Source organism: Ambystoma mexicanum, chromosome 7p, assembly GCF_040938575.1.
Source record: "Ambystoma mexicanum isolate Mex_15411 chromosome 7p, UKY_AmexF1_1, whole genome shotgun sequence".
NCBI lineage: Eukaryota > Metazoa > Chordata > Amphibia > Caudata > Ambystomatidae > Ambystoma > Ambystoma mexicanum.
In genome coordinates, this window is record NC_090939.1 from 907270755 (window position 1) to 907289310 (window position 18556).

The 18556-nt window shown below is 47.7% G+C and overlaps 1 protein-coding gene across 1 annotated transcript; it reads right to left on the reverse strand.

The window, feature by feature from the left end:
- Positions 1-15429: 15429 nt before the first annotated feature.
- Positions 15430-17364, reverse strand: LOC138526015 (general transcription factor II-I repeat domain-containing protein 2-like). The gene has a single exon (XM_069636308.1). The coding sequence runs from the start codon at positions 17362-17364 to the stop codon at positions 15430-15432; it is 1935 nt and encodes a 644-aa protein (XP_069492409.1).
- Positions 17365-18556: the final 1192 nt, after the last annotated feature.

Genomic DNA, 18556 nt, shown 5'->3' on the forward strand with positions numbered 1-18556 from the left:
GCTGCAGCGTGAGAGCAATGCTACGTCGGTGCGGCGGCTCTCCAGGTCGATTGGAAGATTTGCGGCCATCATTGTCACCCTGGCACGCCATGTCAGGGAAGGGGACAGTGTGCAATCCAGCATTGCTGAGTCAATGTTGGTAGCCCAGCAGGCATTTCAAGGGCGCTTGCCCACAGTCACACCGACAGTCACCTCAGCCAGCACCACCCCATCCAGCTCTGCCACTGCCAGGACATGGAGGCGTTCTAGTCGGCTGACTGGAGCCGCCAGCAAGGACACGGCACTGCATAAGCACCCCCGTAAATAGTGGCATGTGGGGATGCCGGTCAACATGACATTTGGGGACACCATGGGTGTAGGGGGGTGGGTACGTTTGGGTGGTGGGTGGGCACGGGTGTACAGCTTACCTACCCAATGCATTTTCTTTCCTGCTTTATTGAAAATACAACACCTTTGAAAATTACCATGAGTGGACATCTGTCATTTCATATGCAGTACAATTAAAGGGTATTTCCGGTCCTAAATTTTTATTGTCCCTACGGGTCGGCCATGTGTTTTTAAACATTAATCGTCGATCGTAGTAAAATTTGCTATGGACCTTACCCGACCTTTCGTCCACTGAACAAACAATAAATCTCACTTTTACATAAATAGACAATTATCTCCATATTTATGGTTCTCTAGGGCTACAAAGCACGCGGACAATATACAAAGATGGAGTTTAAAATTCAAGTTCTCAGGGATGGCTTTACACAGAATGTTGCAAAGTAAGAATGTATGCACGTTCACAGTGAAGGTCAGCTGCTTCGATTTATTGCTCGCGGGCCGGAGTTGCCTGCGACTCGCAGTATAAGGTTCTATTGTTTTTTTACCTTGAAAGATAGGGACCGTGCCTAAAGAATCATTTTGAAGGAGGAGTACAATAACGTAAGATGATAAGGATGAAATTTCAGAAACTAGGCCGATTTTCATGTTTGTTCACTATAAGAAAGATCGTTGGCACAGACGGAGTGGTATTTAGGGACTGCATTACGCCTAGACAATGGAAAATGCAAATCTAATGTAAGTAACCCTTTAGATGATTTTATACCGGAATATATTAACTATAGCATAGCGTTAAAGCCCGGTTAAGTTGTACTTGTTTGTTCAATGTGGCATTTTGTACCGCGCACTATCAATGCCGAAGTGGTCCCCTGGCGCTCAGGCGGCTCTGAAAAAGGAGGAGGAGAGGGGGTGGGTTAGTGGGAATAACGTAACATACACCGTTGCACTATCCTCGCTAGCAAATAGTTTCAGGCCCAATAAATAAAATGAATAATTTTAATGAAGATCGGCTGGAGAGACTAATTTATGTTTTTAATACAGGTACATCCTTCCCTACTGCCAATGCCATCATTTCCAGACCCCGGCCGACGGGTCCTTCAACTGCCAGGTGCAGCTCCATGTCAACAACTTAACCACCCTCACCATTTTATGGGACGATCGGCAAGGACCAATATGCCCTTACGCGGTACTAGCAGCTAGAAGCAACATACCAACCGTTACGGTGGTGTAATGCCTCGTTGTTGGAACAGCCTTGCGATTATCAGTGCGACCATAGTGCTTCTTTTATCGTAAACCAACACCCTGTGTACCGCAAAGGAACAGCGCGTGACTCAAGATGAACTCGAGACAAATGCGAATCGCTGAATATTCTCTAAACATTTGACGTCAAATGTACTTTACCAATTGTACAATCTTGCTGTTTGCTTTTAAACCACAGTTTCATATTCCGAATTGTGGCGCGCTGTGTTGTGAGATGATCTGTGTTGTTTTACGGGTTCTGTGTGTGAAGTCGCGTAGAAGTCGACTGGGTGCGTTTGGCTACGCAGCCCAGTAACGTCGCGGAGAGAGGCGGGGAATATGAATGCTTTGTTGATGTCAGGCTCAGGGGCGGGGGATATGATTTAGTGCCGCAAAAGCAGGTCAGCCAGGGTGATGGAGCAAGTGATAGGATTATCACATAATGTCGGTGCACAGCAGCCTGATTTATCGTTTGTTTAGTGGATGAAAAGTTGGGTAAGGTCCATAGGAAATTTTTCTACGATCGACAGATCCATGCCTGAAAACACATGGCTGACCCGTAGGGAAAATTAGAATTTGGTCACGGAAATACCCTTTATTCATTTAGTGGCATCAACATATCGCTGAAATGCTGTGGATGTGCTGTCTCTCAAAAGTAAATGCGAATCTGTGCATACCGTGCTCGTTGTCCATCTAGTGGACCCCCAGGAGGTGGTTGTGCCATCCCATCCCCATCTCCGTCACCATCCCCATCATCTCCGTCTGGGGGCATTGGAATGTTCCTGCGCAGGCACAGATTGTGCAGCATGGCACAAACGAGCGTAATTTTACCCGTCTTCACTGGGCTGTACAGCTGTGATCCACCAGATCTGCTTAAACAGCGGAACCATGCCTTCAGTAGTCCAAATGTCCTCTCAATCATGCCACGTGTGCGGACATGTGCCTTGTTGTACGCATCCTCATGCCTGTTCCTTGGCCTCCGTACAGGCGTCATCAGCCATGGCGTGAGTGCATATCCGGCATCTCCTACATGGGATGTAGATGTGGGAGACATGTCAGTGTTTGTAGTATCATGGCTTCATCAGATGCAGTGCAATCTTGTGTCATTGTTCATTCATGCGTATGTGTCATGCAGTGCTGATGGGTGTTAATCTTCTATGGCCATCATAGTGGGGTTGGCAGCTGGACATTGACCAATGCATTGGTGTGCATGTGGCTTGTGAGTATGGCATTGTGCAGTGATGTGCACACATGGCAGGGTCACTCCACAGTGGTGATATAGTAGATGCAGGACGTCTCATGTACAGCCATCATGTGCATTGTGAGTGCTGTGTTGCATATTATTGGGGGGAGGAGGTTTACTGTGGCTCCAGGTGTGTGTGCCAGCGGGAGTTCAGGCTGTGTCAGGTGGCAGGGTGTGTACGGCCACACTGTGGCTACCTGTCATGTGTTGCTTTGTGAAGTTTGGGTTCTGCTGTCTATTCAGTGGATGGGCGGGGGGTGATGCATGTGCAGTCGCAGCAGCCCACTCACGTAGCTCATTGCCCTGGTCACACACACACACACACCCCACTTACACAGGTCTGGAGCATTGGTAGCTGTACTCACCCAATAGCCATGTGCTTTGTCCAGAATAGCGTTCATGTACCGTTTCAATGTTGAATTCCGCAGTACCATTGAGTCATGGGTTGAGCCCGGGAAACGTAGCAATGTGTAATCACTTTCGTCGCATCACATACCATCTGTACATTCAGTGAGTGGTACTGTTTCCTATTGCGGAACACCATTTCAATTGCACGTGGTACTGTCAGCTCAATGTGGGTGCAGTCGACTGCATATATGCAATTTGGCATGCCTGCTATGGCATGGAAGGCCAACTTGGTGGCAATCACCTGGGGGAGGGTACGGGGTAGGGCAATCTGTTCAGACACATGGCGCAACAGGGCATCCAGTACCTGAACCAGGATTATTGAGAAACAGGGTTGTGATAGGACGTGCAGCTCACCGACTGTGTGTTGATAGGTACCGGTGCCAAGAAAGTGCAGTACAGACACGACCTTCAGGAGGGGGTGGGGTATGGCGGTGGGGGTGTCGTCCTCGATCAGGCCAGGGATGTACAGGATTGTTGGACCGTCCAGCCGGTATAATGTGTGGATCTGTCCTGGGGTGAGGTTCCAGGGTGAGGTCCTGATGCGTGGTATTGCAAGCTGCCTGCCGGGTGCTGCCGGCTGGACAATGGGGTTTGCCATGGGTACAGGGTTAGCTGGTTGCCGCCTGCGCCTCCTACGTCTCCTCCTCTGCAACGTTACTGCCATCACGTGCAGTGCTGCCTGTTGGTTGAGTAGGCCCATTCCCAATGCTACTAGAGCTGCTGCCTGCATGGTTCTGTTTTGAGTTGGGCTGGGTGTGGCCCTTTTGTACGCTCCCAGAGGCCTGCTGGGTCTAGCTGGGCTGATTTGGTGCACCTGTGGCCTGATTCAGGACACCAGGCACAGTTTAACGTCATGTTCGCTGTGGCGGCGGTACCGCCACCATGATCACGGTTTTACCGCCATTTTGTTGTCTGTGTTCCATGTCCGTGCTACTTGTGATACTCGCAGTGTTTCGTATTGCCGGCAACGGAGGGGGTTTCCGTGCAGGTGGAGTTTATAGGAGCTTTAACTCCGCGGTGGCGGTTGGAGGTGGTGCTATTTCCGGGTTCGCAGGTCATGATTAGGCGGATGCGGAAACGGTGCTGGTATGGTTATAGTGGCAGCGTTAATTCCGGACCGGAGCACTTGTAATGAGGCCCAGTGTCTTTCGAAGGCCTCCATTGAGGGTGACGTCATCCGATTTTACAAGTAGCACGCACAGCGCCTGTTGGCCTTAGTTCTGTTTTTCCGCAAACATTAATGCTTTGTGAAACTCAGCGTGCCTCGTACTTCTGAAGTGCTGTTACTTTATCGTCGATGATGTCTTCATCTTCCACCCAGATGACTCGTCCTCCCGGGTTCAAAAAGTGCAAGGAATGCGGCTCCAAGATGTCGATTACGGATCCGCATCGTGTCTGTCTGTGGTGCCTGGGTGAGGGCCACAAGATGGATACTTGTTCCAAATGTCAAGCCATGACTGGGAAGGCCTTGCGGGAATGAAAGGGGAAATTGCAGGTAGACAAGTTATCTAAGGCCTGTAAATCCCGACGGGCTGGGGCTTCGACCGACGAGTTGAGGGGTGACTCTCCTCGTCGGAAAAAGTCCAAGCGCTCACGGTCTCGTAGTGGTTCCGGCCACTCTTCATCCTCGTCAAAGCCAAAGGCAACGCCAGTCTCCTTCCTCGTCTTCATCAGGCGGTACCCCCAAGAGGGTGAAATGCCCATCCAAGACATCGCCTCCGGCAAAGTGGAAAGCTGTCTGGATGGAGATGCTTCAGATTTTTGAGACGGTGCAAGGCTCTGTCCGTGCCTTCTGTGGAAGCTGGCAAGGAGCGGTCTCGGCCTGATACTAGTGTGCTCTTGAACCCAGGTACTTGGCATAATTCCCATCGAGAGCCCTCAAAGCCTCGAGACAAGGGGTCGAAGGATCACTCGAAGCGGAGAGAGAGGTCACAGTCTCCGACTTCGCCGAGACCTTGGACGCCATCGGTGCTGTTGTTGGTGCTAGTTGCATCTTCGACACCTGTCAGGCCTTCAGCGCTGTTGTCGACGCAGTCAATGCCGGTGGTGCCTAGCTTCTCGGCTCAGCCCTTGGAACCTGTTGACCCTCCTAGGAAGGTTTTGTCTAAGGCTAAGTCGCCTCTGACGCATTCAAAGCCTCTGGTTGTCCCTCTTCCTAAAAAGGATTTTTGTAGGAACCTCACTTCTATTTTTGAGGAGGAACGTTCGGAGGAGGTGGAAGAGGTCCCCTTTGGGCTCCAGTATGGGACACCTAGTGTGCCGAAGTGCCTCATTTCTGAGGAGAGAAGGATGCAAGACCTGTGTGACTCTTTGCATAATGCAAGTGGGATCAATATCTCTCCTGACCTGGAGTTCGGCAGGCCTGAACATGGGGAGCATGCCGACCCTTCATATAGGCACCTTATGTCTATGGTGGTGGAGTACTTGAGCTGGTCCAGACCTCCAGGCAGACCCCTTTGGACGGGGGTCCACCTACGGATCCTGTTAGCATTCCATGTGGCTCTTCAGAAAAGGGTGGCCAGGAATTGGGAGACCCTGGAGACTAATCAGGCGGTGAACAAATCTCTGACAAGAAAATACCACCCCTACAGTAGCGACCCCGGCTATCTGTCACAACACCCCACTCCTGAGAGCCTGGTGGTCCAGGCAGCTACGGCTACCTCGAAGCAGGCAGCGTAGCCTACAATCCCTCCTGATAGGGACGAGAAGTGCATAGATGGATGGGCACGTAAGGTATTTTTGGCGGGGAGTAGAACGATGAAATCTGCCAACTCCACCTGTGCACTTGCTAAATTTTCATACACTCTGTGGGAGTACATCTCCAAGGCGGCGGAGAACATTCCATAAGGGGAAGAGAGGGACGCCTTCCTGGCTATCATTAAGGATGGCAAGGAGGCCATGTGTGAGTCCTTCCAGTCTGGATTGGATTCTGCAGATAGTATCAGCATATCCATGGCAATGAGCACCGTGATACACAGGTTTGCGTGGTTACGGAAGTCTGGTTTTGCACCTGATGTGCAAGCTCGTCTTCTCAACATGCCATTTGATCGGTTGTCTTTTTGGCAGCAAGGCTGGCGTGAGCCTTGAGAAGCCGAAGACCTCTAAAGCGGCCGCAAAGTCTTTAGGTGCCCCCAGTATGCAGCCTCAGCCTTTTCGTGCTAGTGGACAACCATGGAGGGATAAGTCCTTTCGTTATTACTCTTCATTTGGAAAGGTGAGAGGAATGCCCAGTCAAAGGGGCCAACGTAAGTTCCCTCATGGTGTACGAGGTAGAGGTGCCAAGTCAGCTCCAGCAGAAACCTCTGTGCCATCGGCCTCTGCAACAGCATCTTCAAAACCGCTCTGATGGCTTCACTCAAGATTCACCAGTGGAGGGCAGGCTGTCGCAGCATCTCAAAGAATGGCGAGCCATTACTTCAGATGCATGGGCTCTGTAAACAATAGCCCACGGCTACTGCCTTCCCTTTGTCAAGATGCCTCAGACCAATCCACGGATTCTGGATCCGCTCCTTGTGCAGGAAATGTTATCCCTGCTAGAGAAAGGCGCTGTAGAACCAGTGCCTGTAGCAGAGAGGAACAAGAGTTGGTATTCCCCATATTTTTTGATTCCCAGAAAGGACAGGGGGACTGAGACCCATCTTGGACTTGAGATACTTGAACAAGTTCCTCAGGAAAGACTGATTCAAGATTGTCACTCTTTCTCAGATCCTTAAGGTCCTCCAACTCCGGGATTTGTTGGTGTCATTGGACCTCCAGGATGCTTATTTTCATGTGCCAATCCATCTCAAGCACCCGAGGTTCGCCGTTGGCAGCTAGCACGATCAGTTTCGAGTCCTGCCATTCGGTTTGATCTCCGCCTGAGGGTATTCACCAAGCTGATGGTGGTGGTGGCAGGGCATCTCCGGAGAGGGGGGGGATTCAGGTCTACCCCTACCTGGACGATTGGCTGATCAGGGCACGTTCTCCCGAACAAGCCCTGGATGTTCTCAACATTACCTGCCACTCTTCACAGACAGGACTTCTCCCTCAATTTCAAGATGTCCCATATGACACCTTCCCAACAGATCCTGTACATAGGGGTTGTTTTAGACACTTCCTTGGGAAAGTGCTTGCCACCCAAGGTGAGGGCTCAAAACATTCTCCATATGGTGACAAAATTTAAAAATGCTCAGAATCTTCCAGCCTTCCAGTTCTTGAGGTTGCTCGGTCTCATGGCATCTTGAATTTTCCTGGTGCAAGACGCCCGCTCACGGATGAGATCACTTCAATGTGCTCTCTCCAATCGCAGTGGTCCCAGTTCTCGGGATGAATGTCAGACTGCCTCCAGATTCCGAACAGAGTCTCCCAGAATCTTCTGTGGTGGGCCTGCGAGGAAAATGTTCTGAAGGGTGAACACTTTTGGCAACCATGGCCAGAGATCACTGTAGTGACGGATGGACCACTCACAGGGTGGGGAGCTCACGTCAACGATTTGACTGCCAGCAGTCGTTGGTCTCCATCAGAGTCCAAGCTACACATCAATCTTTTGCAGCTGAGGGGTATCAGACTAGTGCTGAAGGCATTTCTGCTATATGTACAGGGAAAGAATGTCCTGATAATGACGGACAATACAGTGGCCATGCACTACCTCAACAAGAGGGGAGGCGTAGGGTCACATCCATTGTGCAGAGAGGCAATGCAGCTCTGGTACTGGGCTGTACAAGAAGGAATCTCCAGTCGGCAGTTCACCTGGCCGGGGACAAGAACATGTCGGCGGACGCTCTGTGCTGGCAGAGCACAATCTCCCATGAGTGGGTACTAGCTCTGGAAGTCCTTCAAGAGATCTTCGCCCTTTGGGGAACCCCTCGAGTGGATCTGTTTGCGACCAGTGTTAACCAGAAGTTCGAGCTGTACTACTCAAGATAATTTCCTCCGAGAGGAGCTCGAGGAGATGCGTTTGTGGTGGATTGGGAATTCCCACTACTGTACGAGTTTCCTCCAGTCCCTGTCATTCCTCAAGTAATCTGGCAGTTGAGGTGGTTTGGGAACCGCATGATCCTCATTGCGCCGGATTGGGCCAGGAGAACGTGGTACCCTGACCTTCTGGCTATGTCCATCTGTCCTCCTATACGTCGTCCGCTAAGGGAGAATCTTCACTCGTGAGAGGAGGGTCAGGTTCTCCATCCAGAGGTCAATACTTTCAACCTTCACGCTTGGTTTCTGAAAGGTTGAGGTACAAGTATTGGGACCTTCCAGATGACGTAATGGAGGTGTTGCTTTCGGCTAGGCCAGCAACGAAGTCTCTGTACTGTTGTCATTGGAATACATTTTGTGATTGGTGCAGAGACCAGAATGATGTTCCTTTTCATGTGTACAACACCAGATGTTCTCTCCTTTCTGTTACTTTAGCACAACAAGGTTTACAGGTTAAGGGGTACCTGGCAGTGCTATCCATTTTTAAGCGCTCTTCAGAGGGATGCTCCTATATTAAGACCCCTCTGGTCACTCAATTTCTAAACAGGCTCACTAATGTGTTCCCACCTTCTACATTCCAGGTTCCGGTATGGGACCTCAACCTGGTTTTAAAATGTCTAATGGGTGCTCCTTTTGAACCATTGCACTCATGTCCTTTGAGTTTGTTGACCTTGAAGACAATCCTGTTGGTTGCTCTTACATCTGTGAGAAGAGTGAACAAGTTGCAAGCACTTTCTTCCAAACCACCCTTTATTATATTCCACAAGGACAGGGTTGTATCGAGGCTGAAGCCCTCCTTTTTGCCTAAGGTGGTTTTGGAGTTTCACCTAAGGCAGAAAATTGTGCTACCGGCTTTCTATCCTCCTCCGCATCCTAGTAAGGATGAGGAAAGGCTACATCGGTTGGACCCTAGTAGAGCGTTAAGCTTTTGTGTTTTCAGGATGTCCAGGATGTCTTTGTAGGGAATACAGGACACACACTATGCCAGACTGTTTCCAAAAAACCTTGTCCACGTGGATCATCCTAGCAATTTCAGAATGCTGGACTATCTGGCAAGGACCCTCCTAAGGGTTTACGTGCTCATTCCACCAAAGGCATGGCCACTTCGTCTGCCCTGCTGAGAGGTGTCCCTGTTAAGAACATCTGTGCTGCTGCAACGTGGTCATCCATACACAAGTTTACCAAGCATTACTCTCTGGATACTTCCCACACTTAGGATTTTGCTTTTGGCAAGGCAGTCCTTTTATTCTACCCTCTGAAAATTCTGCATGTCTAAATTCTGCACCCTCCTCCTATAGTGGATGCTGCTTTGGGAGTCTGTCAAAGATGAGGAATACGTTTGAGGACACAATCCATTCGAAGAACAAGTCACTTACCGCTGGTAAGGTTCTTTCGACTGGATGTTCCTCCAATGTATTCCTCATCGCACTCCCAACCTACCCTCTTTTGAATTTCGTTCCAACAAGGCTGAGTACCTGCCCGTCCTGATGGGTATTTGTGATGCATGAAGAAGGGGAAAAACTGAACTGAGGCCAACTGCGCCGTGCGTGGTACTTATAACATAGGATGACATCACCCTTGACGGAGGCCTCCAAGGGACATCGGCTCGATGCCATCGACAAAGGGCGCCCTCTGCCGGAAAGGTTTTCTGAAGCAGCCGAAGCTGGACATTACATGTCAGAGATGAGGAATACGTTGGAGAAGCATCCAGTCAAAAGAACATTACCAGGGGTAAGTAACTTGTTCTTCTCACTCGATTTCAGTATTGGAACGCTTACGGTTTCCGAAAGTAAGGAATTCTCACTTGGCGCTCTCTGGTTCTCTGCAACTGCTGATCAGCCCCTTGTCCTTCCAACTTCCATGGCCTCGTTCCCATCGACACCAGAAGAGCTGCTCCTTCTCGTATCTAGCCGTGCTCAGTGTGTGCCTGTGCGTGCCACCTTTTATCCTGACAGGGAGTGTAAGGGGCAGGTCTGTGCAGTTAGGATTATGTGCCTGATCCCATTAAAGGGACATAGCCAGTGTGAGTCACTAGAGGTAATCTTCCTGGCCTCATTCCTCATCTTCCTCGCCTCAGTAATTTTGTCAGTGTGAAGTGGGGAGGAATTATGGGAGTTGTTTCCCTTAAAATAGGTAGGGACAGGGGTTAGATTGTCAGTAGAAAAAGGGGCATACCATGTCTCCCCATCGGGTGCTTCTCCCCTACTCCCGAGGACCCCCTACCTAGGTGATCTTCCCTCGCTTGTCCACCCCCAGGGTCCAGATCCAAAAGTGATGGCCCTTCCCAGGCCACCCGAGTATGGGATCCCTGGGAACTAGGTTGTGAAACACCCTCTAGTTTTTCACAGTTCAAACAATGGATTTAAAATCCAAAATAATTTAAAAGGGACTCGCGCTACCACTTATTCCACAGGCCCCACGAGACAGCAATTGCACTCACAATGGCACTCCTGCCAATGCACGCGGGAGATGCACTTTATACGATTCCGTGTCCGGAGGTGGGACACTAATTAGGAGCCAATGGATTGAATGAGTATTGTTGCGGCTTCCATAGAAAAGTGAAGCAGCAGTCCCAAAAGTAGTATATTGTACCTCTTGTTAGGCATAATTCCATGCAGTGCCCTTAGGGACAAATGCACACAATTAAGACTACAGGTGGTTTTACCTTTGGTACAAGCCTGTACTACTAGGTTATAGTGGCAACAGTAGCGGAGCAGCCAGGCTCATCTCAAGAGTATATGAGCAGTAGCAGAGATTACACAAAGGGACCACAATTACTGCGACTCAAGCAAACACTGACTCAAGGTTTCAGGTAAAAATTTTATGTCCATTTATTTTTAAACCATTTGTTATTAACACAGCACTTCTATTCAAAAACCACACGTAAAATATACTAAAACTAACCAATTCACTTTGTACAGTATTTTTCGAGTTAAGTACCATGTGTTTGAATGGACGTGTGTTATGAAACAGAACACGTTACCGTGAATACAATTGCGATCACTTTTTGACAGTTCGGTCTACTAGATAAACGCGTATCCGCGGCAAGAAATGCTACCGGGGTAAAAACACACTTAGCACCCGAAATACCCAGAGAGAGTTGGGGGGCAAAAATCACAGGCAATAGGTTGGTTAGGCAGACAGAATCGAATAACACACACAGACAGGAATTCAAGAGTCAAGGGGCCAGAGCCAAAGTCAAGTGGCACCGGGTGCCTGTTGTCGAGGATCACACAGTAGGACAGTTTGAGATTCAACGTTGCCAAGAATACTTTGATATTGTCAATGTTCGGAAGCAAAAGTTATAAGAAGGAGGGAAAAGTAAGGACAAGCCTTAAAGTAGAGAAATAGGGATTTCACCCAAAATTCCTCAAACAGGACACAGTACCTTTCTCAAAGAACGAGCTGGTGCCATGGCAGTTCCTGTTGGTTTCCCGCAGACCCACGCTTTCCTGCTGCTTCAGCACAAAGGACGATGAGGGGGTCCGAACCACACAGGGATGGGGCCGGCAGCAGTGACAATGAATAAAAGGTGCACTTCTTAAAAACAGGAGAGGTTCTTCAGGTGGCTATCCGGACCACAACAGCAGTGTGCAGTGATTTCGACCACAAAGGCGACCTCTGGCTGAAGATGAGCTGGTTATCCCCACCAGGCTCAAGGGAAGAAGACTTCGGACTGGATCTTCTCTTAGTTGTTGAAGGGTAGATAGCTCAGGACTGCAGCAGGGCTTCACTGGTACGGGGTAGTTGCAACAGTAGACCTCTCCTCCACTTCTCGTCGGTTCCTTGTATTTCCGGTGGCAACTTCCAGTCCAAGAGACCTGCCTTTTATGCGCAAAACCCCCAATCCCACAGCCTGGCTGTCAATCGTCAATCACCCAGCAGGGGTGTTGTCCAGCCAGGACAACCACCTTGTCCAATCATGTCAGAGTGTGACTTGGGTTTCCTAGGATACCCTGTGCAGGGGGTGACTACACCCCTCCCTCACATTCAGCCCACTTAGACACCCAGGCGCCCTGAGGAGGGCTTCTAGGTAGAAGCCCGCCAAAAGACAGTGAACAAAGAAGGCAAACCTGGTTTGCTGCGCAAAGTAAAACACAAGAAGGAGTTTAAAAAAAAGAAATGGCGAATAAACCGCCCCGGAGCCAAACGAAAAACGATTTGGTCAAGCGGGTTTAAGTCTGAGGCTAACACAATAGCCTACAATATTACCACGGTTATATAAGATAACGGCAGTAGAAATTTAGGGTAGATGCCAGTGCCACCAGCCATGTCTAAATGTTAAGAGCGAAACAATGCTCTAGGAGGTACAGATAAAAAGTTAGGAGTTAACCCTTCCAGCACTCCATGTAAGATGGTGTCTACTGGATCTGTGGTTAAGTCTAAGTAAACTTAATGGTAACTTTACCCTTTTCTGGGGGACGGTAGTCACCTCAGAAATGGAGTCGGGGGGGGGGGGAGGGGAGTCTGAACGACAACCCTGTGCCATTGCACAGAAGGTGCTGTGACCCACAAAAAGAGGGGGGTACTGAAGTGGTGTACTCCAGAGCCCACAATCGCAAAAACAGGTCAAAACACATAGCAAAATACAAGTAAGAGTGGGGGAAAAGCTCACACTCTTACCAAGTGGAAAGAAACAACTCCAAAGATCCAGCAAAGCTTCTGAGGGACTCACTAGGTAAGGGAAATTAGCCATGAAATGAGAATTCTCCCCAACACCTCTCCCCGGTTTTCATAGTAAAAACCTATTGCAGCAGAAGCACACAAGGGCCAAAGCAATACCGGATGCAAAGTAACCTCCAGTGAGACAGCACACGCAATGGCACTCACTCACAATGCGTGCGCAGTCAGAAGTCGACAGCATAAAAAAACAGAAATTACTACTTTTTTTCACATGAAAGTTGAACAAATCTACACAGAAGTGGGCTCTAGACCTGCTCCGGGTGAAGATGTACAAAGTAACATTTGGGACAAGATCTACTTTCCCGAAAAATGTTAATTTGTACCACTCTCGATCACCTAGCAGAATCCAAAACCTTAAGTCCATCCTAGTGACTGCTGCCCACCAAAAACGGTAAATGGAACTAAACATTTGGTTGCCTGTAACCACTTTTGAATTAGTTGAAATGATTTTGTCAGTTGTGCCTTTCTTAAACTCTATTGTTCACATTTCTCTTTCCATCTCATGTCTGCCCAATTTAGCTAATATTCTAGAAACCTCGCCCGATTACCAACTGAAAAGTAATGTATAGTCAAATTATATCCTACACGCTTTTCAATTGGACTCCGTCCCAGGCATGGGCACTTAAATGACATGTCCATTTAGTATATTATAATACTAGAAAACTGTGAGGAAATGAGTGCCCTCATATTCAGCCTTTCAGAGGCCTTCTACAATGTTGGTCACACTATTCTCATTGATTGACTTTAGGGGTTTAGCTTTATTTATTTGAATTTTTATATACTGGGCCACATGCCCGCAGGCTGCACACAAAAAAAAACGGGACAAACTCAGTGAGGTAACACAGAAGTAGGGGTCAGATTTGCGTAAAAAGGTGGAATCCTACAGGATAAGAAAGCCGAGGGTTTAATTAGGTGGACAGTTGAAGAGTAGGGTCTTCACCCCTTTTTTTTAATCATTAGTCGTGTCAATGATTTTGAGAGGTAGTAGGAGTAAATTTCAAGCACTAGGACCTAATACATCAAAACTAATGCTGCCTGCTTTGGCCAGTCTGAAACAAGGCTGTACAAGTCCGATTTGATTCCTTGATCTGAGGGTACGTGATGGGTTATAGTGCTGAAGGCGGGCAGATAGATATTTGGGAGCAGTGTTAAAAATGCACTTGTGTTAGTGAGTAGCTTGTTTGTTTTATTCATTTATAATGCGCACCAGACCCGGGGGTAAAAGGGCGCAGCAATACAGGATATGCAAAGCTTACAAGGGTTACAAAGTTACAAGTTACAATTTGCAAGGTGAACAATACTATAGACATGATACTGCAGTAGGTTATATACTAACGAATATACACTAGGTTATATACATGATATATTTATAAAGAGATTACGGTAGTAGATCATCAGGCAATGTTAGTGCTGAGCAATTTACAGTGTATAATCTGAATCTGTAATAACAGCAGGGGGATGTCGGGGGGTACTGGCTAGTTGGACGATTACTTTGTGATTGATGTAGTTAGCTCTGAATTTGGGGTAGGATTTCTCAGCACGTATGGTTTGGGGTAATGAATTCCATACTTGGGCCACCCGGACAGGGAAGCTAGCACCTCCAGCTTTGGTCAATTTGAATCTCGGAGTGATAAGGGTATTGGCATAGGTACTTCTTGAAGGTCTGGATGATCTTCTTTCTGTAATTTTATCAGAGAGATAGGTAGGAGCTGCGTTGTTCAATGCTTTGTGCGTAAGGGAGGCCACTTTCAGTAAGATTTTGTCTTGGGTCGACAGCCAGTTCTTCATCTTATCTTAGAGATATGGGTACGTTTAGAGATGCCAAGAGCTGCTCTCGGGGCATTATTTTGTAGAATTTGTATTATTTTTGGAATGAATTTGTTAGCTCCAATATATAGAGCGTTCCAATAATTGAGTCTGGATAGGATGAGGGCTTTAGCTAGGATTATGCAATTCTCATCGGAAATGAAGTGTTTACCAGCTCTGATAAGCTTACATGTGTAAGCTGTGGCTGAGGCCAGAGAGTTGACCCGTTTGCTGAAGTATAGGGTGGCATCTAGGTAGAAGCCAAGAGTCTTCACTTCCTTGACCACGTTGATGATATTTCCATCGATCTCGAAGGCATGGTATTTCTGGCCTCGTTTTTTAGAGTGGAATGTGTGCCTAGAATGATTAGCTCTGTTTTGTCATCATTCAGGCATAGAGCATGGGTTGCCATCCATGCCTGGATGATAAAATACACCCTATTTACCAAGGCCAAATCCTTGTTGTAATCCCCGGAAAGTGCGAGGAGGATCTGGGTATCATCTGCATAGTTAGTGTAGGTCAGGGGTCTGCAACCTTTAAGACAAAAAGAGCCACTTGGACCCGTTTCCGAAGAAAAAAAAACTGGGAGCCGCAAAACCATTGCGACATTTAAAACAAATATAACACTGCATATATTGTTTCTTACCTGCTTAAACTATATATACAGGATCGTGCAGTCAGCTGTCAATCTGAACAAAAAAAGGACTTTCACTTAACAATGTAAAATATATTTTTGCAAATTAATAGCTAATTAAAATATTTAATTTACCTGGTTAATGGGACTTTTGCTCCTGAACCTCAGTGCTCACTGTCTGCACATCAGGGCTGTAAGACGTCACCTTCATTTTCACACAGGCTTGCAAGCTGTCATCTGTGAGGCGTGATCGATGTTTGTTTTTAATATAGTTCATGTTGGAGAAGACCTGCTCACATACATATGTGGAACCGAAGATCGACAGGACTCCAAATGCATACTTTTTCATGTTTATATAAGTGTCGGGGATGGCATTCCATGTTTCGAATACAAGTTTGTCCTGTTTGGGAAGGTTTTCAATATCACTCCATTTATGATTCTGAGCTAGAATGGCCTTCTGACGGGCAACATCCTCAAGAGTAGCGGTTAAGCATTTGAACTTGGACACCCATATATCTTTGGCGGCTATATCGGCCAGTTCCATCTCAAGATCAGGTTGACTTACACCTGCAAATGCAGTCATATTCAATAGGGATGGATCGATCGCCAGGGGAGTGACAGGGAAGGATAATGTGCTTTTTTCCTCTCTGAACTCACAGAATCGTTTCCCAAACGAGCTTTGAATTGCGGTGATTGCAGACTTGAAATATTCCAAATTTATCGTATCATGACTTTGTTTGAACTCTCTCAAAGAAGGAAAGTGAGACAGTGTACCTCTCTGGAAATCTTTGACAAACACTGTCAACTTGCGCTCGAATGCCAAAACCTCCTCCAGCATGTGCAGGGCTGTGCCTCCTTTCCCCTGAAGGGTTGTATTTAGCGTGTTTAGATGGGCTGTCATATCTACCATAAAATGTAATTTTTCCAGCCACTCTGGCTGTTCCAGCTCAGCAAAGGTGAGCTCTTTGCTGGCCAGGAAGGTTTTTACTTCTTCCAAACATGTGACAAAGCGTTTTAGCACCTCGCCTCTGGACAGCCACCGTACCTTGTTGTGGAGCAGGAGGTCAGAATATGTGCTTTCCACCTCATCCAATAGCAAACGAAACTGGCGGTGGTTTAAACCCTTTGCCATTATCTTATTAACAATCTGAATGACCACATCCATCACTTTTGTGCATTCGGGGGGAAATGTTTGAGCACACAATGCCTCTTGGTGCAGGATGCAATGAAATGACAGCAGCGTTCTACCCAGTGCCTTCTGCAGTAGAGCCACAAAGCCCTTCTGTGCTCCTCTCATGCTCGGTGCCCCATCAGTAGCCACTGAGACCAGGTGGTTGGTGTTTATTTTTTTAGCACTTAAAAAGTCCAGGACAGCCTTACAGATATCCTCGCCCCTTGTTTGGCCTTTTAGTGGTATCAGCTCAATCAGTTCTTCCTGTGGCCCAAAAGAGTTGACATATCGGCAGAACAGCACTATTTGTTCAATATCACCTTTATCTTTGGACTCATCACAGGCGATGGAGTACGCCACAGCTGAACTAATGTCTTGAATTTGCTGTTTGCTAATGTTTTCTGCCATTTTTAGGGTTCTGTCTTTAACAGTCTTCGCAGAGAGAGGCATGTCTTTGATTTTCTGCACAATTTCATTCTTGTTTTTGAAGTCCATGTATAGATGTTCCGAAATCTTAATGAATGCTTCTTTTATATACTCTCCATCTGTGAACGGCTTCCCGTGCTTGACTATTTCCTGAGCGGCTACAAAACTAGCATATGTTGTGGAATTTGCAGACTTCACCCACTTCTTGAAATTATTTTTGCTCCTATCAACCTTCCTCATAAGTTCTGCAACGGCTTTTCGTCTCTCATCTCCATCTGGATATTTTTCAGCAAAGGCTGTGTGTTTATTCTGGAAATGTCTTGCAATATTCGACTTTTTGTTGTTTGCAAATTTCTCACCACATATTAAGCATACTGGTAAACCAGTCTTGTCAGTAGAGAATGCAAATGATTCTGTCCATGTATCATTAAACACTCTGTTTTCTTCAGAAATTTTTCTTTTCTTGCCTTTATCCATGGCTAGCCTACAGGGGTCCAAAACAGGGACGTAATTAGAAATCAGAGGGCCCCATAGCAAAATTTGCCAGTTCCCCCACATTAGGGAGACAGAAACAGCAGCACAATCATGGGGTGCAGATGAAAGGGTCAAAGAAAAAGGGAGGATTGACAGGTGAGATGGCTGAAGAGAAAAAATTCAGAAAGAAAGAAATTCAGGAAAAAAAGAATGGCGATAGAGTAAAATACAAAAAGTCAAAGCAAGAAAAATTAAACAAATTAGAGAAACAAGTAAGAAATAGCAAAAGGTGAACAACGAGCACTGTCCCCACTTTCCCACTTGGAAGTGAGCAACACTTGCTAGCTTTGTAAGATGCATGCCAACACTATACCAAGCCTGAACCCAGCAGCTGCAGAGGAGACAGAATGTCTGCCGTGCCCAGTGGGGGTGTAAAGTAAACAGTCACACCTTAGTTTCCTTTTGAGAGTGACTTTGCTCGATCCGGATGTTTTGTTGTTTTCATTTTCAGCCGCACTTGCAGATTCATCTATGCAAGTACTTACATTATTATCTCCACGGGAACATTCCACTCCTGCCCTGTTCCAGGGGAACGGGGGCAGCCGGCCCACGTAATAAAAATGTTCGTTTCAAAACACAAGCAGGCAGCCCCAGTACACACGGAACTCACACTGTGCCAACTTTTGGGGGCTCTTACGAACCTCATCTGCAGCACAGGACGTGTGACAAGAACTTACCCGTGAAAGTTAGGCACCGTGAGACCAGCAGTGCCCGAGAGATGGCTGCAGGCACTGCCACTGCAGACACTGGTGCGCAGAGCAGGGCAGAGCCGGAGTCACGTGACGGCCGCCCATCTCTGATTTTGATTGATGACAGAGGCGCTGGCGTGCGACTGGCGCACGCCAGCGCCTCTCTGTCATCAATCAAAATCGGAAATGGGCCGTCACGCCCCCAGTGCTCTGGGGCCTCAGGCAGAGGCTGAAAAAGCGTAGTGCAACCACGAATGTCGGTAGGCGGTAGGACCTGCTTAAAAAGCGGTATCCTACCGCCTAAATCGGTAGGGTTGGCAAGTATGCGTGGAGCCGCGGCAAAGGTGCAAAAGAGCCGCATGCGGCTCAGGAGCCGCGGGTTGCCGACCCCTGGTGTAGGTGATACCAAGAAGGTCCAGTTCATCAAAAAGGGGCGCTTAGTACAT